The sequence below is a fragment of the Gobio gobio genome (assembly GCF_949357685.1).
Source record: "Gobio gobio genome assembly, chromosome: 3".
Lineage (NCBI taxonomy): Eukaryota > Metazoa > Chordata > Actinopteri > Cypriniformes > Gobionidae > Gobio > Gobio gobio.
The window spans coordinates 55,743,868-55,762,962 of NC_137099.1; the positions used below are offsets into that span (position 1 = coordinate 55,743,868).

The 19,095-nt window shown below is 38.5% G+C and overlaps 2 protein-coding genes across 2 annotated transcripts in view; one reads left to right on the forward strand and one right to left on the reverse strand.

The window, feature by feature from the left end:
* rnf150a (ring finger protein 150a) overlaps positions 1-12,472 on the forward strand; it is a 23,538-nt gene extending 11,066 nt beyond the window's left edge. The window contains exons 2-7 of the mRNA XM_079812788.1: positions 971-1,221; positions 1,318-1,389; positions 4,164-4,246; positions 7,860-7,956; positions 8,038-8,248; positions 10,156-12,472. Coding sequence (XP_079668914.1) covers positions 971-1,221; positions 1,318-1,389; positions 4,164-4,246; positions 7,860-7,956; positions 8,038-8,248; positions 10,156-10,274 — 833 coding nt within the window. The 3' untranslated portion in view covers positions 10,275-12,472. The remainder of the gene's footprint in view (positions 1-970; positions 1,222-1,317; positions 1,390-4,163; positions 4,247-7,859; positions 7,957-8,037; positions 8,249-10,155) is intronic.
* znf330 (zinc finger protein 330) overlaps positions 1-18,864 on the reverse strand; it is a 47,004-nt gene extending 28,140 nt beyond the window's left edge. The window contains exon 1 of the mRNA XM_079812793.1: positions 18,688-18,864. The gene's annotated coding sequence lies outside the window, so the exon portion shown is untranslated. The remainder of the gene's footprint in view (positions 1-18,687) is intronic.
* Positions 18,865-19,095: the final 231 nt, after the last annotated feature.

A 19,095-nucleotide genomic window follows, 5' to 3' on the forward strand; every position in this document is an offset into this window, starting at 1 on the left:
TGTGTGTGTGTGTGTGTGTGTGTGTGTGTGTGTGTGTGTGTGTGTGTGTGTGTGTGTGTGTGTGTGTGTGTGTGTGTGTGTGTGTTTACGCGTGGTTTGTGTAGACATGATTTGTAGTAAGCGGACTGGTTTTGCGCGTCAGGCTAGTGTTTACATAGAAAGACATGGAATAGTAGCGCATTTGAATGAAGAAGCGCGCTTATTTAGTTCAACATATTTCCCCATTCTTTGTGTATTGTTGTTTGGAGTGCTTTTACAATACACAAACATACACATATAGTGGCCAGCTAAACAAATGTACACACTATACATCGCATGCTCCATTGATCAATACGTGATCATGTTTGGGCTACTTAAGGGCATAGGCAAAAACAGACATTTAAAGCAGTCTTACTCACTGCCTGCGGTTCCAACGTTGGGACCTTTATCGTTGGGACCGCTCCATCCTTCAGTATTAGGCGATTTGAAAATCCGGAAAAGCAAATTCCATCCACTTTTGCCTTAACGTGGGGTTATTTGGCTACGAGCCAGCGCTTTGATGGGCATAGCCTATTGCTTTCACGCGCTCTCTCTCTCTCTCGCGCGCGCTCTTCCGGTAGAATTGTCCGGACGGCCCATACAAGGAAATTCCGCCCTGTTGACGTCAAGCGGACCCATGATCGAAAAAAACTTTCCGAAACTTATGACTAACAGGAAGTACTAATTTTGGCAAAGAAATACTCCTATCAAACGTCCAACTTAGCTTTTGAAACTGTGTCCATGTTTAGCATGGGAATCCAAGTCTTTAACAGTGCAAAAAGATCAGTATGCATGAAACAGCATTTCACCCCCCCTTTAAGGATTACCGTTAAGGGGTTAAGGATTGTGTGTTTGACAGTGCAATGCCCGACAACCATGACTGTTGGTGTGTTTTTACGTTGTGAAGTTTGTCATCTCTCTTCTGAGTAAATCATTCGAGGTTTGAACCCAGGTACCGGCGATGTGGTGGCTATCATGATTCCCGAGCCCAAAGGCCGTGAGATCATGGCCCTGTTGGAGAAGAACATCACCGTGGCCATGCACATCACCATCGGCACGCGGAACCTGCAGAAGTACGTCAGCCGCACCTCTGTGGTGTTCGTCTCCATCTCCTTCATCGTCCTGATGATCATCTCTCTCGCCTGGCTGGTCTTCTACTACATCCAGAGGTTCCGCTACGCCAACGCACGGGACCGCAACCAGGTGCCGTAGAACCACGCTCACAGATGCATTCTTCTGATTCAGTGTTAATGGCTTAAAATCACACATTTCAATCTCTGTGTTTCTTGTCTTTTGCAGAGGCGATTGGGCGACGCTGCAAAAAAGGCCATAAGCAAGTTACAAGTACGGACCATCAGGAAGGGTGACAAGGTGTGTTTTTTGTTTTTTGTCAGACTTCTTGGTATTTCAGTATTGTGAACCATTTCAAGCCTTCTCAGATGCAAACGGAAAGTTGTGTGTCTGAGAGACTGTAACACTCAGATGAGATTTCGGTAAATATTAGGTGATGCTACACGTGTTCTGTCCCTCTTGAAACGAGCAAAACACACTGAAATATAGTTTAAATGCAGAAATATATAACCACTAAAAATATTTCAATGGATCTTATGGATGGATGGATGGATGGATGGACAGATAGATCGATGGATGGACGGATGGATAGACAAACAGATAGATGGATGGATGGATGGATGGATGGATGGATGGATGGATGGATGGATGGACAGATAGATTCGATGGATGGACAGATAGATGGATGGATGGACGGATGGACATATGGATGGACGGATAGACAAACAGATTGATGGATGGTTGGACAGATAGATCAATGGATGGACGGACGGATAGACAAACCGAGGGACAGATGGATGGATGGACAGATAGATCGATGGATGGATGGATGGACAGATAGATCGATGGATGGACGGACGGACGGATAGACAGATAGATATAGACAGAGCGGTGGATGGATGGACGGATGGATAGACAAACCGATGGATGGTTGGATGGACAGATAGATGGATGGATGGACGGATAGATGGATGGATGGACGGATGGATAGACAAACAGATAGATGGATGATGGATGGACAGATAGATCGATGGATGGATGGATGGATGGATGGACAGATAGATCGATGGATGGATGGACAGATAGATCGATGGATGGATGGATGGATGGATGGATGGATGGATGGATGGATGGATGGATGGATGGATGGACAGATAGATCGATGGATGGATGGATGGACGGATGGACATATGGATGGATGGATGGACGGATAGACAAACAGATAGATGGATGATGGATGGTTGGACAGATAGATCAATGGATGGACGGACAGATAGACAAACCGATGGACAGATGGATGGATGGATGGATGGACAGATAGATGGACAGACAAACAGATAGATGGATGATGGATGGATGGACAGATAGATCGATGGATGGATGGACCGATAGATCGATGGATGGATGGATGGACGGATAGACAAACAGATAGATGGATGATGGATGGTTGGACAGATAGATCAATGGATGGACGGACGGATAGATGGATGGATGGATGGATGGATGGATGGATGGACAGATAGACAAACAGATAGATGGATGATGGATGGATGGACAGATAGATCAATGGACGGACGGACGGATGGATGGACGGACAGATGGATGGATGGATGGATGGATGGATGGACAGATAGACAAACAGATAGATGGATGATGGATGGATGGACAGATAGACAAACAGATAGATGGATGATGGATGGATGGACAGATAGATCAATGGACGGACGGACGGATGGATGGATGGACGGACGGACAGATGGATGGACAGATAGATGGATGGATGGATGGATGGATGGATGGATGGATGGATGGATGGATGGACAGATAGATAGATTGATTGATTGATGGATGGATGGACAGATAGATCAATGGACGGACAGATGGATGGACAGATGGATGGACAGATAGATAGATAGATAGATTGATTGATTGATGGATGGATGGACAGATAGATCAATGGACGGACGGATGGACGGACAGATGGATGGATGGATGGATGGATGGATGGATGGATGGATGGATGGATGGATGGATGGATGGATGGATGGATGGGCAGATAGATTGATGGATGGATGGATGGATGGATAGACAGAAAGATAGAGTTACTAGAGTTACATCATCAGGAAGGGTGACGAGGTGTATTTTTTGTCAGACTTCTTGGTATTTGAGTACTGTGAACCATTTCAAGCGCTTCATTCAATGCAATAATTATGATGAAAAATCATACTTTTTTTATTTTTACAAAAAAACATCAATCAAATATGATTGATAAATGATCAAATAACTTTATCAAACACTACACAACCTTTTTTTAATTTGTAAAATTTTTGAAACAAGTCTCTTCTGCTCCAAGGCTGGATTTATTTGATACAGTAAAAACAGTAATATTGTGAAATATTATTACAATTCAAAAAAACAGTTTTCTATGTGAATATATAGCAAAGTGTAATGTTATTCTTGTGGTCAAAGCTGTATTTTCAGCATCATTACTCCAGTCTTCAGTGTCACATGACCCTTCAGAAATCATTCTGATATGATCAAGACACATTTATGGTTATCAATGTTGAAAACAGTTGTGCTGCTTCATATTTTTGTAGAAACTGTGATATATCTTTGCAGGATTCTTTAAATAGAAAGTCCAAAATAAAAGCATTTATTTGAAATTGAAATAGTTTGTAACATTATAAATGCCTTGCCCTTTACTGTCACTTTTGATCAATTTAATGCGTCCTTGCTGATTAAAAGTATTAAAAAAAACATCTTTTTTTTGAACACAGGTGTAAAACGTTTTATTCTTATAGCAAGAGTCACGTCTAAAGACACAATTCTAAAAACGCATATTCAAAAAAAACAACTACTTTGTGACATTTCATCATGTCTTTTTATGGAGCATCTTCGATCTGTTGTCTGATTCCTGTCCTCTAACACCCATCTGTGATTCATTCTCTCTGGACGTGCTTTATGACTGTATGTTCCCGTCTGCTTCTTTTCCTCTAATGGAGATTTCAGGGAAGCGTACATATGTAGTCACCCACGTTTGGTTACTCACAACATTTATCGGCCCCTGTTTCTAGGAAACTGAGTCGGACTTTGACAACTGCGCAGTGTGCATCGAAGACTACAAAGCTAATGATGTCGTCAGGATTCTGCCGTGCCGGTAAGATTTCTGGCAAACATTACAAGACATAAAAGTTGTGTGAAATGAAGAATTCGGAAGAATTTGGATTCTTAAAACTATAAATAATAAATACATCAGTAAACACTCAAAAAAAAAAAAAGAGTACAACATTTGACCTTTTAAGGCACAAGTGGCCGTCACTGGGGTGGGACCCTTAAGGGTACATTTTTGTACCTCTAAGTCAGGGGTAGGCAAGTTCGGTCCTAGAGAGCTGGGGCCTGTACCACTATGGTAGTTTAACAAACTCAGGGTTACAGGATTAGTTTTGAGTTGACAAAACCAAACCAATCTATTCAGGCTTTGTTGGTCCCATGATGCTGATCATCAGCTTTCTATGTCAACTCAGGCTTTGATCCTGAGTTTAGGAGTTTAGCTGTGACATCAGCAGTGAATAGCCAATCACACGCTGTGGATCAACTGAGATTCACTTCTCTCTTCTGCATAATATTACATGATTGAAAAATATTAAGAATTTAAACAAATAGACAGGAAGAAAAGAGCTGTCTATGAAAGAGGACAACTTAAAGAAATATCTTACACGTCAATGCAAGTAAAAGTTATGAAGTTAGTTTAGTTGATGTATAGAGAATTGAACATTTAAACTCGCATGTAGTCATTTTTATAGCTTTATTTATTGATTTTAAAGCTTATTTGTATGACCTTATATAGGCTATTTATATTCATTTTAACTAAGTGCCTATTAATAAATGATTAACTAAAATGATACATGTGTAATTGATTAAGGGTATAATTACATAAATTATATCTAAATCATTCAAAAGTATTATTATTATAAATTAGCATTGTTTAAAGCCAGACACTTTAGTCTTTAAAAACCATTTGCTGTGTCACCTTTAATTTAGAGTAGAAACTGGGGGAGTGACTTTATTGCATCAGATATGTGTCACTTTGCTCACAGCTGATTGGTCCAATTTCAGTTTGAGATCTCTTATCCAGAACATAACCTGCCCTGGAGCAGGTTAGCCGTCGAGCGTAAGTTACTATGGAGATGAACACAGCTAAAAGCCAAACCACTTTAATGGTACCTAAAACCCAGGATTGCACAAACTAAGCTAAAACATATCTGGCTAGCCAGCTAAACCGGCTTCATGGTATAGGCCCCCGATGTCCTGCAGAGTTTAGCTCCAACCCTACTAAGCCACCACAGTATAAAACTCATGGCTCCCAGCATGCATTGCAGCATTAAGTATGTCACCATTGTTGAGATTCATCTGCTGATTCTTGATATCTGTGTGCCTCTAAACTCCTGCCTAGAATGTGTTTAAAAATCAAAATTCAGAATGTCTGATCTGTGGTAAGAAAGTATTGTTGGTGAATATTATTTATTAATATTTTAGTCAGTGATGAGTTTAGACATTTTTCTTCATGACAATTTTTGTTTATGGCTTCTTTTGATTTGAACAGATTATGTGTTTTGTTAACACTGTAACAAAAACCACAAACTCACATAAAAAGGCAAGAGTCAAACAGCCCAACTAAAGGAAACACTGATCTCCATAATGGTGAATAAAACATCAACATCTAAACCTCTGCTAATTCTCAATAAGAGCTTCTATAGATGTCTTTCAGGGCTGGAGTCAAACTCTGCAGGACAGCGACTCTCTAGAACCAAACTTGTCTACCCCTGCTCTAAGTAGAGGAAAACAATGGTATAATTGTACCCTAAAGACCTATTGTGCACAGGTACAGTTATACGTTTTGTTCCCCAAGGAACACAATTGTACCTCCACTGAGAGTGTATAGTTAGCGTTAGTGTGCCATATTGAAGTTAAACCAAAAGATATTGAACTAAATGAACTGTTCCTCATCATCTTTTAATCCGTGCAACTCTAAGTTGTTTTCTCCAAGAGTGCAGTATCAATTTGAACATAATCAAGCCAAAGCATTGCTTGCAAAGTGTCTACAGCGGACAGAAATAGATCACTTTTAGAGCTGTCTGCGGTAATAATTAATGTGTTTCTTGCTTGAATTGGTTGCTACCTTATGTTGGTTTTTACACCACAGCTTAATCTGCTAAAATTGCCAATGCAAAGACCAATTAAAAAATGTATTGTGCGTTAAATGCATTAATGAGGACCTGTTATGCCCTTTTACAAAGTCTTGATTCAGTTTTTGGGCTCTACTGGAATGTTTTCATGCTTGAATGTTCAAAAACACATTATTTAATAAGGAAGAAAATAAGGAAAAGGGATTTTTTTTTTTAAAGATGAGGTTAAGTGCTCACGGAAGAGTTGAGATTTCAGCTGTCGTTTGAATGTTGTCAGTGATTCTGCAAATCGATGGAGATGGGAAGATCGTTCCACCAGCAGGGAACGGTGAATGTGAATGTTCTGGAGAGGGATTTCATGCCTCTGTGTGAGGGGGCCACAAGCTGACGCTCCTTAGCTGAGCGAAGGCTTCTGGTGTGGACTTGTAGGAGCGAGTCAAAGTATGCAGGAGCGGAGCTCGTGGTGGATCTGTAAGCTAGCGCTAGCGCCTTGAACTTGATGCGAGCAGCGAGAGGTAGCCAGTGCAGAGAGATGAAGAGAGGTGTGACGTGGGCTCTTTTGGGCTCGCTGAAGATGAGACGTGCTGCTGCGTTCTGGAACATTTGGAGCGTTTTGATCGCACATGATGGAAGTCCAGCCAGAAGCGCATTGCAGTAGTCAAGCCTAGAAATGACCAGGGCCTGGACGAGAAGCTGTTGCGTGCTCTGTTAGGTCTGATCTTCCTGATGTTGTGCAGCGCAAAAAAAAAAAGTGGTCTTTGAAGGACAGCTGGTCATCCAAGATTACGCCAAGGTTTCTGACCGACCCTGAGGGGGTGATCTGAGATGAACCTAGCTGGATGGTGAAGTCATGTTGTATTGTCGGATTGGCAGGGAAGACAAGCAGTTCAGCCAGGAAGCTGGAGATTCATGCAGCTACTGTGGGGTCGTCGGGTTGGAATGGAAGGTAGAGCTGAGTGTCATCAGCATAGCAGTGGTATGAGAAGCCATGTGCCTGTATGATGGGTCCCAATGATGATGTGTAAATGGAGAAGAGGAGAGGTCCAAGCACTGAGCCCTGAGGAACCCCCGTGGTCAGTTGATGTGCTTTGGATACCTCTCCTCTCCAGGCAACCTTGAAAGACCTACCTGTGATATAGGACTCAAACCAGAGGAGTGGAATCTCTGTGATGCCCAGTGATGAAAGGGTGGACAGAAGAATCTGATGATGTTTGGAAAATGTCCCGTCACTTACCGTAACTGCGAGTTCAACACACCACTAACTAACTCAACCAGGCCCTTTATTTGTGTATGTCTTGGGCATGAATTATGTAAATGAGGAATATTGTGACATGTTCGTTCCTGGAAGAAAACTCAAGACTACAATGGAGGCGTTTCAGGGAGTTCAGAAACAGTGATATACACTGATTATAGAGAATAACTCCTAGTGACTTTGTAACTTTGCAGACCTTTTTCATTCTCAATCGGCAGCATTACACTCTAAAGAAAATGAACATATAAAAAACCCTCGTTTGAAAAGCTTTTTTTTTCAGCTTTTTGTGTACGCTGTTTCTCTGCTTATTGTAACTGTGCTGTTATTGTCAGTCATGTCTTCCATAAGAACTGTGTGGACCCTTGGCTACAGGACCACAGAACCTGCCCCATGTGCAAAATGAACATCCTTAAAGCCCTGGGCATCCCGGTAAGAGCAGAAGCTTGACATGGCCGCTACATATGACCTTGTGTTTTGCTCTAAATAAGCTGTCATTTTCCATTCAAACAGCCCAATACAGACTGTTCGGATGACATGCCTCCTGATTATGAGATGTCCGTCGGCGGCCCGCCCACCAATCCTGTGACGGGGGCGAGCGAGGTCTCAGTGGGCGTGAGCTCGGTGGTTTTGGACCCAGCTGTCAGAACAATAGGCCTGTCACACATTTACCACGAGATGGACTCCTTCCCGCCGGCCGGAGGGAGCCACCACATCGCCAGCAGTGAGTATGGATGAACGGGTGTGTGTCTTGTAATCTTGAGAAAATAAGTTGAGAAATTAATTATGAATATTAAATTTAATGAGTAATTATAAACCAATTGAAATCTATGCCTCTAAATAACGTTCATCGTGATATACACTACCATTCAAAAGTATTTTATTTTTTATTATTAAAAAATAATACAGTAAAAACAGTAATATTGTAAAATATTATTACAATTTAAAATAAGTGTTTTCTATGTTAAAATGTAATTTATTCCTGTGATCAAAGCTGTATTTTCAGCATCATTACACCAGTCTTCAGGGTCACATGATCCTTCAGAAATCATTCTGATGATTTGATGCTCATATTTTTTGATGAATAGCATTTATTTGAAATCTTGATAACATTTATAAATGTCTTTACTGTGCTAGGGGATAACAGTTTAGGACCCAAGGCCAGTTATGAAAACTGAAGACCAGGAATGTAATTAATTAAAGAAAAATGTACTGAAGAATAGTTTGCAGTTTCATCAGCAGAAGCCAGCTTCAAGTCTCACGAGGAGTTCGTAGGCTGCGCTCTCCCTCTCTACCAGATTTCGTACATACAATTTCTCAACAGTTGTACTGTTTTCAAGGTCTAAGCACGTCATTTCTGCAAGTTGAATGATTCTGATTGGCTGAGAGAAAATAGACAGTCATGGTAAATTTCCACACATTGACAGTTAATCAGATGCACGTGTCCATATATCACATGTTGATGCTTTAACCCTGAAATTAGGCACTTAGTGATCTATATATATATATATATATATATATTTCAGAATCTGCACCCTTCAACTGTCAATTTTGATCCAGTCAATGCATCCTTTCTGAATAAAAGTGTTCATTTCTTTCAAAAAATGTACTGTCCCCAAACTTTTGAAAGGTAGTTTAGCCTAAATATTCATAATTCATTGTTCCCACAGTCAAAGAAAACCCTGAAATATTAGGACATTTTAAAAATGATGATTTCCAGGGCTGAGAAGTTTCAAAAAGTTAATGGAATCATTAAAAATATAGACTTTTATGTTCTTATTTCTATGTTTTGCTATATGTGAGTTGTAATCTTGAGAAAATAAGTTGAGAAATTAATTATGAAATTTAAATAAATTAATTAATTTAAATGTTCTTTCATCGTGACATACACTACCATTAAGTAAAACATTAAAAAAGTATGTTTATTTGATTTAAAAAAAATAATAATAATTACTGTCCCCAAACTTTTGAAAGGTAGTGTATCCTAAATATTCATAATTCACGGTTCCCACAGTCAAAGAAAAATCTGTGTAAATTGATTTAAAAATCTTGCAACTGGACAAGTCATAGAAAATCCTTCGTCAAAAGAAGTGGTAATATAGACTTTTATGTTTTTAGTTACTGTATGAAATGAAACTCAAAAGACGGTCTATCAAAATGGGAAAATATCCTAATAAAGAAATGTTTCCATGTGATGCAAGTTTCTGTGTAAATGTATACCAACAAATATAAGAGGCGTTTTCTCTCACATTGACCTAAACATCTCGTGGATCTGGATTTGATTATTTTAGTCTGTTCCAGTGGTCTTGTGTGTGTGATCTACTTTCAGCTCTCATATATTTAGGTCATTCTTTTTTGGGTACCGGCGGCAAATAAAAGCACAGCCTGTCCTGGTTCTCCATCGCAGCTCTAGTCTGATCCTGTGTTGCCTCTGTAGCCCGTTTTGTCAGATTATAAGCCTATATTATGTCAAATGAAAGTAATCTATATAACTCTTGTGGAATCTTCCAAGCCATTTCTCTTCCAGTGAAGCTCTGAAGTCTTATTCACCTTTTCATTCAGATTCAAAAATGATGCTTCACACCGGGTTTGGTGTCTAAACGGCATTGGTAATGTTCTTTGTTGTTTCAGGTGAGCACCAGCCGTCCATGAGCAATGATTCAGACACCTCACTCATCATGCCAGTGGAGCTCGTCCTGTCCGATGTTGAGCTTCAGTCCGATCCAGAACAGGACGATGTGAAGTCCTGAAGATTACTGAAGTCTCTTGGTGCCATAAACGGAGCAGGACTGCAGCGGGACAATAGCAGAGCATGAGAAATAGCAGCACAGGTGTGCAACCTCCTTTTTTTTTACCTCATCAAGACAAAAACAGCTCGCTTGTCCTCTTCCTCTGGCTTTATCAACCTCGATTTCGTGTCGTCTTCTGTCCCGAGCTTGACTGGAAAAGCCACATGGTCCTAAGAGGGATGTTGTCGCTTTTATTTTGGAAAATTTTGACTGTTTCAACTTCCCTATGGGATCACTGCCAGTAAACACAACAGGATTTTCCAAAATGAATAGACGTAATGCATTTGCTTTGAGTGTCTGAAGCGGTTTGCATGTGCTCCAACCAGTGTCGGCTCACAGACGCTATTTGTAAAGTATCACCAGTGCTTATCATACGCAGGGCGCTATTTTTGCATATTCTGAAATGTGATGTGTCAAATCACACCACGATGACCAGATCTTCCCTATGAAGTAGAACCCAGCTCGTGATATGGTGAGTGTTTTAGCAGCCGTATCCAGAGACAGTGTGTCAAGCCAGTGCTTGTGAATCATAATGCCACAAAAGCACAGTTATAGCACACTCATTTTATCATCTATTCCAGTAGGGTGTCAGGCCACATGCACACTGCTAAATGAAGTGTCACTCCGGTTTGGAGTGGTTAAACCCGCTCTGTACACAGGGGTTTGTTTACGGTGGCCCAGTAGTGCACAACACAACAGAATTTAAAAAGCATTCATAAGTTCACAACACAACCAAATCAAGCCACAACACCACAAAATCAAGCCACAAAACAAAGAAATCAAGCCACAACACAACGTAAACAAGCCACAACACAAAGAAATCAAGCCACAACAAAACAGAAAAGTCACAACACAAAGAAATCAAGCCACAACACAATGTAAACAAGCCACAACACAAAGAAATTAAGCCAAAACAAAACAGAAAAGCCACAACACAAAGAAATCAAGCCACAACACAACGAAAAACAAAATCAAGCCACAACACAACGAAATCAAGCCACAACACAACGAAAAACAAAATCAAGCCACAACACAACGAAAAACAAAATCAAGCCACAACACAACGAAATCAAGCTACAACGAAAAACGAAATCAAGCTACAACGAAATACGAAATCAAGCCAGAACACAACGAAAAACAAAATCAAGCCACAACACAATGAAATCAAGCCACAACACAACAAAATCAAGCCACAACACAACAAAATCAAGCCACAACACAACGAAAAACAAAATCAAGCCACAACACAACGAAATCAAGCCACAACACAACGAAAAACAAAATCAAGCCACAACACAACGAAAAACAAAATCAAGCCACAACACAACGAAATCAAGCTACAACGAAAAACGAAATCAAGCTACAACGAAATACGAAATCAAGCCAGAACACAACGAAAAACAAAATCAAGCCACAACACAATGAAATCAAGCCACAACACAACAAAATCAAGCCACAACACAACGAAAAACAAAATCAAGCCACAACATAACAAAATCAAGCCACAACACAATGAAAAACAAAATCAAGCCACAACACAACGAAATCAAGCAACAACACAATGAAATCAAGCCACAACACAACAAAATCAAGCCACAACACAACGAAAAACAAAATCAAGCCACAACACAATGAAATCAAGCCACAACACATCAAAATCAAGCCACAACACAACGAAAAACAAAATCAAGCCACAACACAACAAAATCAAGCCACAACACAATGAAAAACAAAATCAAGCCACAACACAACGAAATCAAGCTAAAACAAAATCAAGCCACAACACAACGAAATCAAGCCACAACACAAAGAAATCAAGACACAACACAACGAAAAGAAATCAAGCCACAACACAAAGAAATCAAGACACAACACAACGAAAAGAAATCAAGCCACAACACAAAGATATCAAGCCACAACACAAAGAAATCAAGCCACAACACAACGAAAAGAAATCAAGCCACAACACAACGAAAAGAAATCAAGCCACAACACAACGAAAAGAAATCAAGCCACAACACAACGAAAAGAAATCAAGCCACAACACAACAAAAAGAAATCAAGCCACAACACAAAGAAAAGAAATCAAGCCACAACACAAAGAAATCAAGCCATAACACAACTAAAAAGTTGCTCCAGTAGCTAGCTGGAGTCGTTTACCTCCAGTCTTTGTGCTAAGCTAGGCTAGCGGTGGGTGCGTCAGACAGAGTTATGGCACGCACGGAGATGAGAATGGTATGTATGGACTTATCTAACTCTGGGGGATACGGTGAATTAGCTAAAGTCCCAAAAAGTCGGCGTGTTCCTTTAAAAGTAATTTTAATCAATACAAATTATACGTTTCAACCACTTGGTGGAATTGGCAGACGTTCCCTTAGGTGTCATGCGCCGTGGTACCGGGTCAAAGCATTCTCAAGCATAAATATAAAGCTATAATGCATGTAGGTGCTTTTGAATTAATATTTCATGTTGATAAAAAATGGTTAGCCTACATACTGTTAAAACTAATTGTGGTATTGATATCTTTGTAAGATTGCCGACTCTATAGAACAGTGGCAACTTTACCGCGCTCTGAGTGCCCCCTAGTGGTCGGGAGCATTTTTGTTGTGTTGTGGCTTGATTTCGTTGTGTTGTGAACTTATGTTTGCTTTTAAATTGCGTTGTGCACTTCTGGGCCACCGTATTTGTTAATTCAGGAGTGACAATTGCATTCTACAACCAAAATTCAGATAGTAACGATTACATTTTCATGTCGAGTTACAATTCGCTTGGAAACGAATTCATTACAACTTGGAACATCAGAAATAACTAAAGGCCCATTCGCACCAACAATTAGAGAGAACAACGAAATGAACACAAATGAAAGTTTGGTTAGACTTTATTTTAAGGTGACGTAGTTGCATTGCACTCACTCAAATAAATACTGAGTAATATTAAATAACTACATGTACTTACTTTAGAAGTAAAAGTTTTCATTTAGTCAAAACTTAATAACCTATTAATTTATCAACTCCAATTATTTGTTGAAATATAAACGTTTAAAGAAACAGCGGCTGTAATAACTTGTTGTCATGACAGATGTATTCAAACATAAACTAAAGACAACAGGTTAAGTCAAAAATGTTATGAATATGCATGTAATATAATGAATGTAATATAGTGCATATATTTAGAAAAATGATTCTCTCGAGTTATTTTTCCTAGCTAACTACCGAGTTATAGACATATCCTGAGGTAAATGTCACGTGACATGTTGTTTACAAGCTGTTTTATTGACGTCTTGAAACGCTGATTGAGCGATTACATGAGAATTTGAAAGCTGTTTCATATCAAAAGTTACCCTGGATGCCAATCGAACTTAGCCACAACATTTGAGATTGGGAAGTTCGGTCTGGACTTGATCCGTTGTGGAGCAACTATGCTGGAACCAGAGCTGTTCGGACCAATCAAATTGTCAGGGCGGGCTTTATACGATGATGGACAGATGATCAACAGTAACGTCATCATCACGTCACCAAAGAGCGCTTGGGTTGAATTCGTTTACTAAGCTGAGAACTTGTTCGTATGCGTTCACCTTAACTATTCCTCTCAGAAATTATGATGGTGGTAGTAAGTACTCTGTGTTTCCTTAAATTCTTTTTTACAACACTGGCAAAGATCGTTTCCACTCGTCGTCTTCTTCTACTTCTTCCAGCGTGCGTGTAGTTGAGTTCTGTTGACAACTGTGCGTCGCTCAACATGCGTCACTTACTCCGTCGCTCTGATTGGTTGAAGGTCTGTCCAATTGAGTGCAGAGGCATTTTCTTTCCTGGTGCGGTTGAAACGCCCCATAATCACAGCCCAATGGAGCAGATCAGACTCATACTCCGACTAGAATCTGAGTATGACGACGTCAGGCTAATCAAAAGTAACAACGCACAAAGCTTTATTGCGATTACTGGATGGGAGGCACGGTAGAAATAATGTTAACGTGTCAACTGAAGAAATCAATATTGTCAACCTAGAACTAGCGTCCACTCAGCTGACATGTTTAACGGTACCTGTTTTAAGGCCCCGTCCACAAGGAGACGCGTTTAGCTGTATACGTAAAAATGTTGAATCGTATCAGCGTTTCGTCCAGCGTTTTGGGAGCATGGAACTGGTATTTTTTTAAAAAGAGTGGATAAATCTGAAACCGACGACACCTTTGCGTTTTCGAATGTGCAGCCAATCCGTATATTTCGTGAAACGGTGATGTCATCACACCACGTCCCGCATGGTAAAGACTAGAAGGGATACAGATACGGCCACTGGGCATGCGCACATAAATATTGCGTAATTTAAATACTGTATTTGCATTATTGTAAGGGTAGGTTTAGGGTTGGGGTAGGCGTTAATAAAACACCTACACCATTTTATTCTAGGCGTTTTATTTGCCCCAAGTCCCCGTTAATTTCCGACCCTGATGTGTGTGTGTCTTTTTCGAGTGCAAACGGAGGTCAATTTCAAGTGAAACGTGTGAAACATAGCAAAGGCTGCTACTGGAATGTGTTAAACTAACATTCCAATGTCAACCATCACGAGGAGCGATTCACTCCCACAATTAAATGCAGTTGTCACTCCCTAACCAGTGCAGTGTGTTTAGTTTTTCTCTGGCATTAACTTACCGAGTTAACGTCTTCAGAGGCTTTATATTTTTAAAAAGTTAGTCCCAGTTAAAAGTGAAGTGTGTAATTTCTGCTACACCAGACTGAATTGTGATCTGAGCGGATGAACCAGCGGCGTGAGGAGCTACTTTGTCGCTATTTGTGCTGTTTCGTTCGGTTGCTGCAGAAATTGCACACGTAACTTTTATGGGGCAGCAGTAAAAGCACTTTGCTGAAATTGAAGCTGCTCACGATACTTTCGAAGAAGGATAGTGTACGACTAACAAGCTATTTTTAATGTCCGTTTCTTTTTATCATGCACAATAGGAAAGAGAAAGACTATCGAATGGTTATTTTGATATCAAAGGGTTTATTTTTCTATTAAAAAAAAAGATAAAAGAAAAAACAAGGACACATACATGAAGATAAACATTGCTGAAACACAATATTTATGATATTTTATTATTATTATTATCATTACACTAAATAGCCCTTACACAGAATATCAATATTGTGATCATGTAGACTGTTAACGTTGAATACAGTTCTTTTATTTATAATTAAAGCAATATTTCTGTTCTTTATTAATAAAACAAATATTTATTAATGATATTACTATTCATTTTATTAGGGATACAGTTCTGATGTTTAAATATTTTTCTCAATGAGAGAGACTTTGTCTCAAATGTCCTTCCCCGGTTAAACACGCTCATACCCAGAATGCACTACTGCAGTCAGATGGGCTGATGAATGTTCAAACTAAACCAAAGCTTCAGCATATATATGTATAGGATAGCTGGATCTGGCGTGTATTCACAACTATACTGCACTATTGTAATGAATGATCATCATGATAAGATATAAACGTGCGCAGGCGGACTGAACTGGGACCAGTCGTAGGGCTGTGGAAAACTGGGATCTGTGATCCTGATATTCATATATTCTGTAATATTTAACATAAAGGCTTGTGCAGTGTTGTGTGCATCTGTCGGCCAAAAAGCACATGAGATTTCCCAGAGATCTGCAGATTTATTTTATTGTAACTTTAGTCTGGCATGAATAAAACTGTTGTTTAGAGGAATTTTATAAGATTAGATGATTATGCACTTGTGATTAGGTGCTTATTTAATCTTTGTAACACATTTCTTGCGGCACAAACAATATGACAGCGTTTTCTTTCTATGATATATGTGGTTGAAGAAGTCGTCTGTCTAGGAATCATTTTGCGAGTCCATTAAAGCAGTCATATTATGCATTTGTTATTTATTTCCCCCCACCCCCTTAGGGAATTCATTTGCAATATTTGTGTCCTGTGCCTTTAAGACTATGTAAATGACCTCCTCATATGAAATGAGCAGCGAGGATGCATTTGGACACATTGCTAAAACAGCTGGTGCTGAAATCTTGTTCAAAAAGGTTTGAGTTCTAATTGTTTTCATCAAGATGATCAAGGGAAATGATATTCCTTATATGACCCCTTTATATGAACTAATCTACATGTCTATGTGGTGTTGTAGACAGTATTGAGTGTTCGTTTGACTGCTGTTTGTTGTTAAATAAATCAGATTGTTTTAGTTTTGAACCTGAAAACTTTGGTGTAAAGACTGATTTATCACGCTCGTATACATATCATTTTTCTTGTAAAATGATTCAGTTCTATCCAGGTATAGTTAGCATTTGGTTTATAACCATCCCTGATTTATTAACACAGTTGCACTGAATTTCTTTGAATGTGGTGTTTGCAGTAAAATTATGTGCTTTTTTTCAGTGCAATAATTGTGATATTCAATTTTGCTGAATGCCACTAAGTAACTTAAAATACATTTTATATTTAATACTGGCCACAGCTCTCTGTATTTCATGCACGTCTGGCTTCTGTATAAGTGCACTTATTACACTCATTTTGCCACTTTTGTCTTACAAGTTTTAAGAATTGTATTCTTAGTTGTGGCAGGTTGCACATGTTAATCATGAAAGCACTTTATCTAATTTCTATGAAAGCTTGTTTCCGCCACTGAATAAAAAAAAAGGGTAATTGCGACTTTTATCTCACAATTTATTTATTTTTTCTTGCAGTTGCCAGTTTACATCTCGCAATTCTGATTTTCATGTCATGTGAAAAAATTTGAAAAATGAATAAAAAAATAAAAAAATGTGCAATTGCGAGAAAAAAAAGTCAGAATTGTGAGGAGAAAATTTGTGATTGCAAGAAAAAATTTCCGAATTGTCAGGAAAAAAATTCAGAATTGTGAGGAAAAATTTGAATTGTACGATAAAAAATTTGCAATTGCGAGAAAAAATTTCAGAATTGTGACGAAAAAAGTTTTAATTGCGAGATAAAAATGTGCAATTGCAATAAAAAAAAGTCAGAATTTTGACATTTTTTAATTGCAAGATAAAAATGTGCAATTACGAGAAAAAAAGTCAGAATTGTGAGGAAAAATTTGCGATTGCAAGAAAAAATGTCAGAATTGTGAGGAAAAAAGTTTGAAATGCAAGATCAAAAATCTGCATTTGCGAGAAAAAGTCAGAATTGGGAGATACAAAGTTGCGATTGCAAGAAAAAATGTCAGAATTGGAGGAAAAAAGTTTGAATTGCGAGTTATACATTTGCAATTGCGAAATCACAATTATCTTTTAAATTGTTTTATTCTTTGGCGAAAACAGGCTTCCATATATTTCTGTGAAAACATGTTCAATACATTTAAAGATGACGTGTGTCATTTGTGCACCACTTGTGGAAACAGTCCCACATACTGTATCAACTTTGACTGATTTTATACAACCCAATTGCTGGGTTTGTCCATTTTCAACCATTTTCAACCCAACTTGGGTTGTTTTTAACCCAGCATTTTTTAGAGTGTGTCTTTGATTATTAATCAAACTTCATGTTTTTGATAAGCAAAGTAAAATACAGTTTTTAATAGTTTTATGCAGCTTGATTGATCAAAAGTAACAGTAAAGACATTCATAATGTTATGAACATTTCCATTTTGAATAAGTGTTGTTAACAACTGTTATTCAACCGTAATAATAATCATAAATGTTTCTTGAGCATCAAATCATCATATCAGAATGAATTCTGAAGGATCATGTGACACTGAAGACTGGAGTAATGATGCTGAAAATACAGCTTTGACTTCAGGAATACATTATATTTACAATATATTCACAATATTACTTTTTTTATATATCTTTTTTTAAAATAAATGCAGCTTTGGTGAGCAGAAGAGAATTCTTTCAAAAACATTAATGAGTCCAAACTTTTTGAACGATTGTGTATAAATGTCTAATATCTGTATCTAAAGTTAAGGTGCTGTACAGTATTTCTCTTTTAGATGTATATATTAAAAGAAGCTGAATATGACTTCTTACTGTGTAGAATAGGGCATTCCAATTAATTGATATATTTTATTACTATTATAGGCATTTATTTTATATTATAACTATTCTAATACTTTACTATTTATTTATATATCTCACTGTTATATTACATTAAAATGAGCTGTTATTTGTATTATATTATAACCATTTATTTATTCATTTTATTTATTTATTTTTGAGTTATGAAGCATCCGAGAACGGTGAGAAGAAACACTCAAGGCTTTCTGTGGGTCCAACAAGCAATTATTCCCTGACATTTTATCTGCTTTATGACAACGCATGATAAGCCTGGTGTAACAGCCTGCTTCAGAATTTAAAGGTGAAGAGTGTAAATCTAGTTATTAGTTAATGTCGACACATCTCACCTTCAATGACCAAACGGTTGCATAACTGCCATTTGTCCACTTCTAATGCTGTCCATCAGGGCAGAAAACGGCGTTGTTTCCAAGCAACAGTTAACATAAAGATGACAGCCTGGACTCTTAAACACACACACACTGTACGGATCTTCATTTGTGTCTGCTGGCTGACATCTGCTGAACCTATAAACACAATGACAAAGCTGTGTCAACAGACGCTTGAAGATATTTCCATCATATCGACAGATGAAAGGTGAGAGTAATAAAAGTGACTCGGGTATGAATGCTGTCGGCCTTCATGCTGCTTTTGACAATAAAGCATTTTTAGTTTTAGTTTACACCCCCCTTTTTGAGCATTGACATGAAAATGCACTATCCAAACTTAAAGTACAATAGTTCATGAATGCTTTGTAA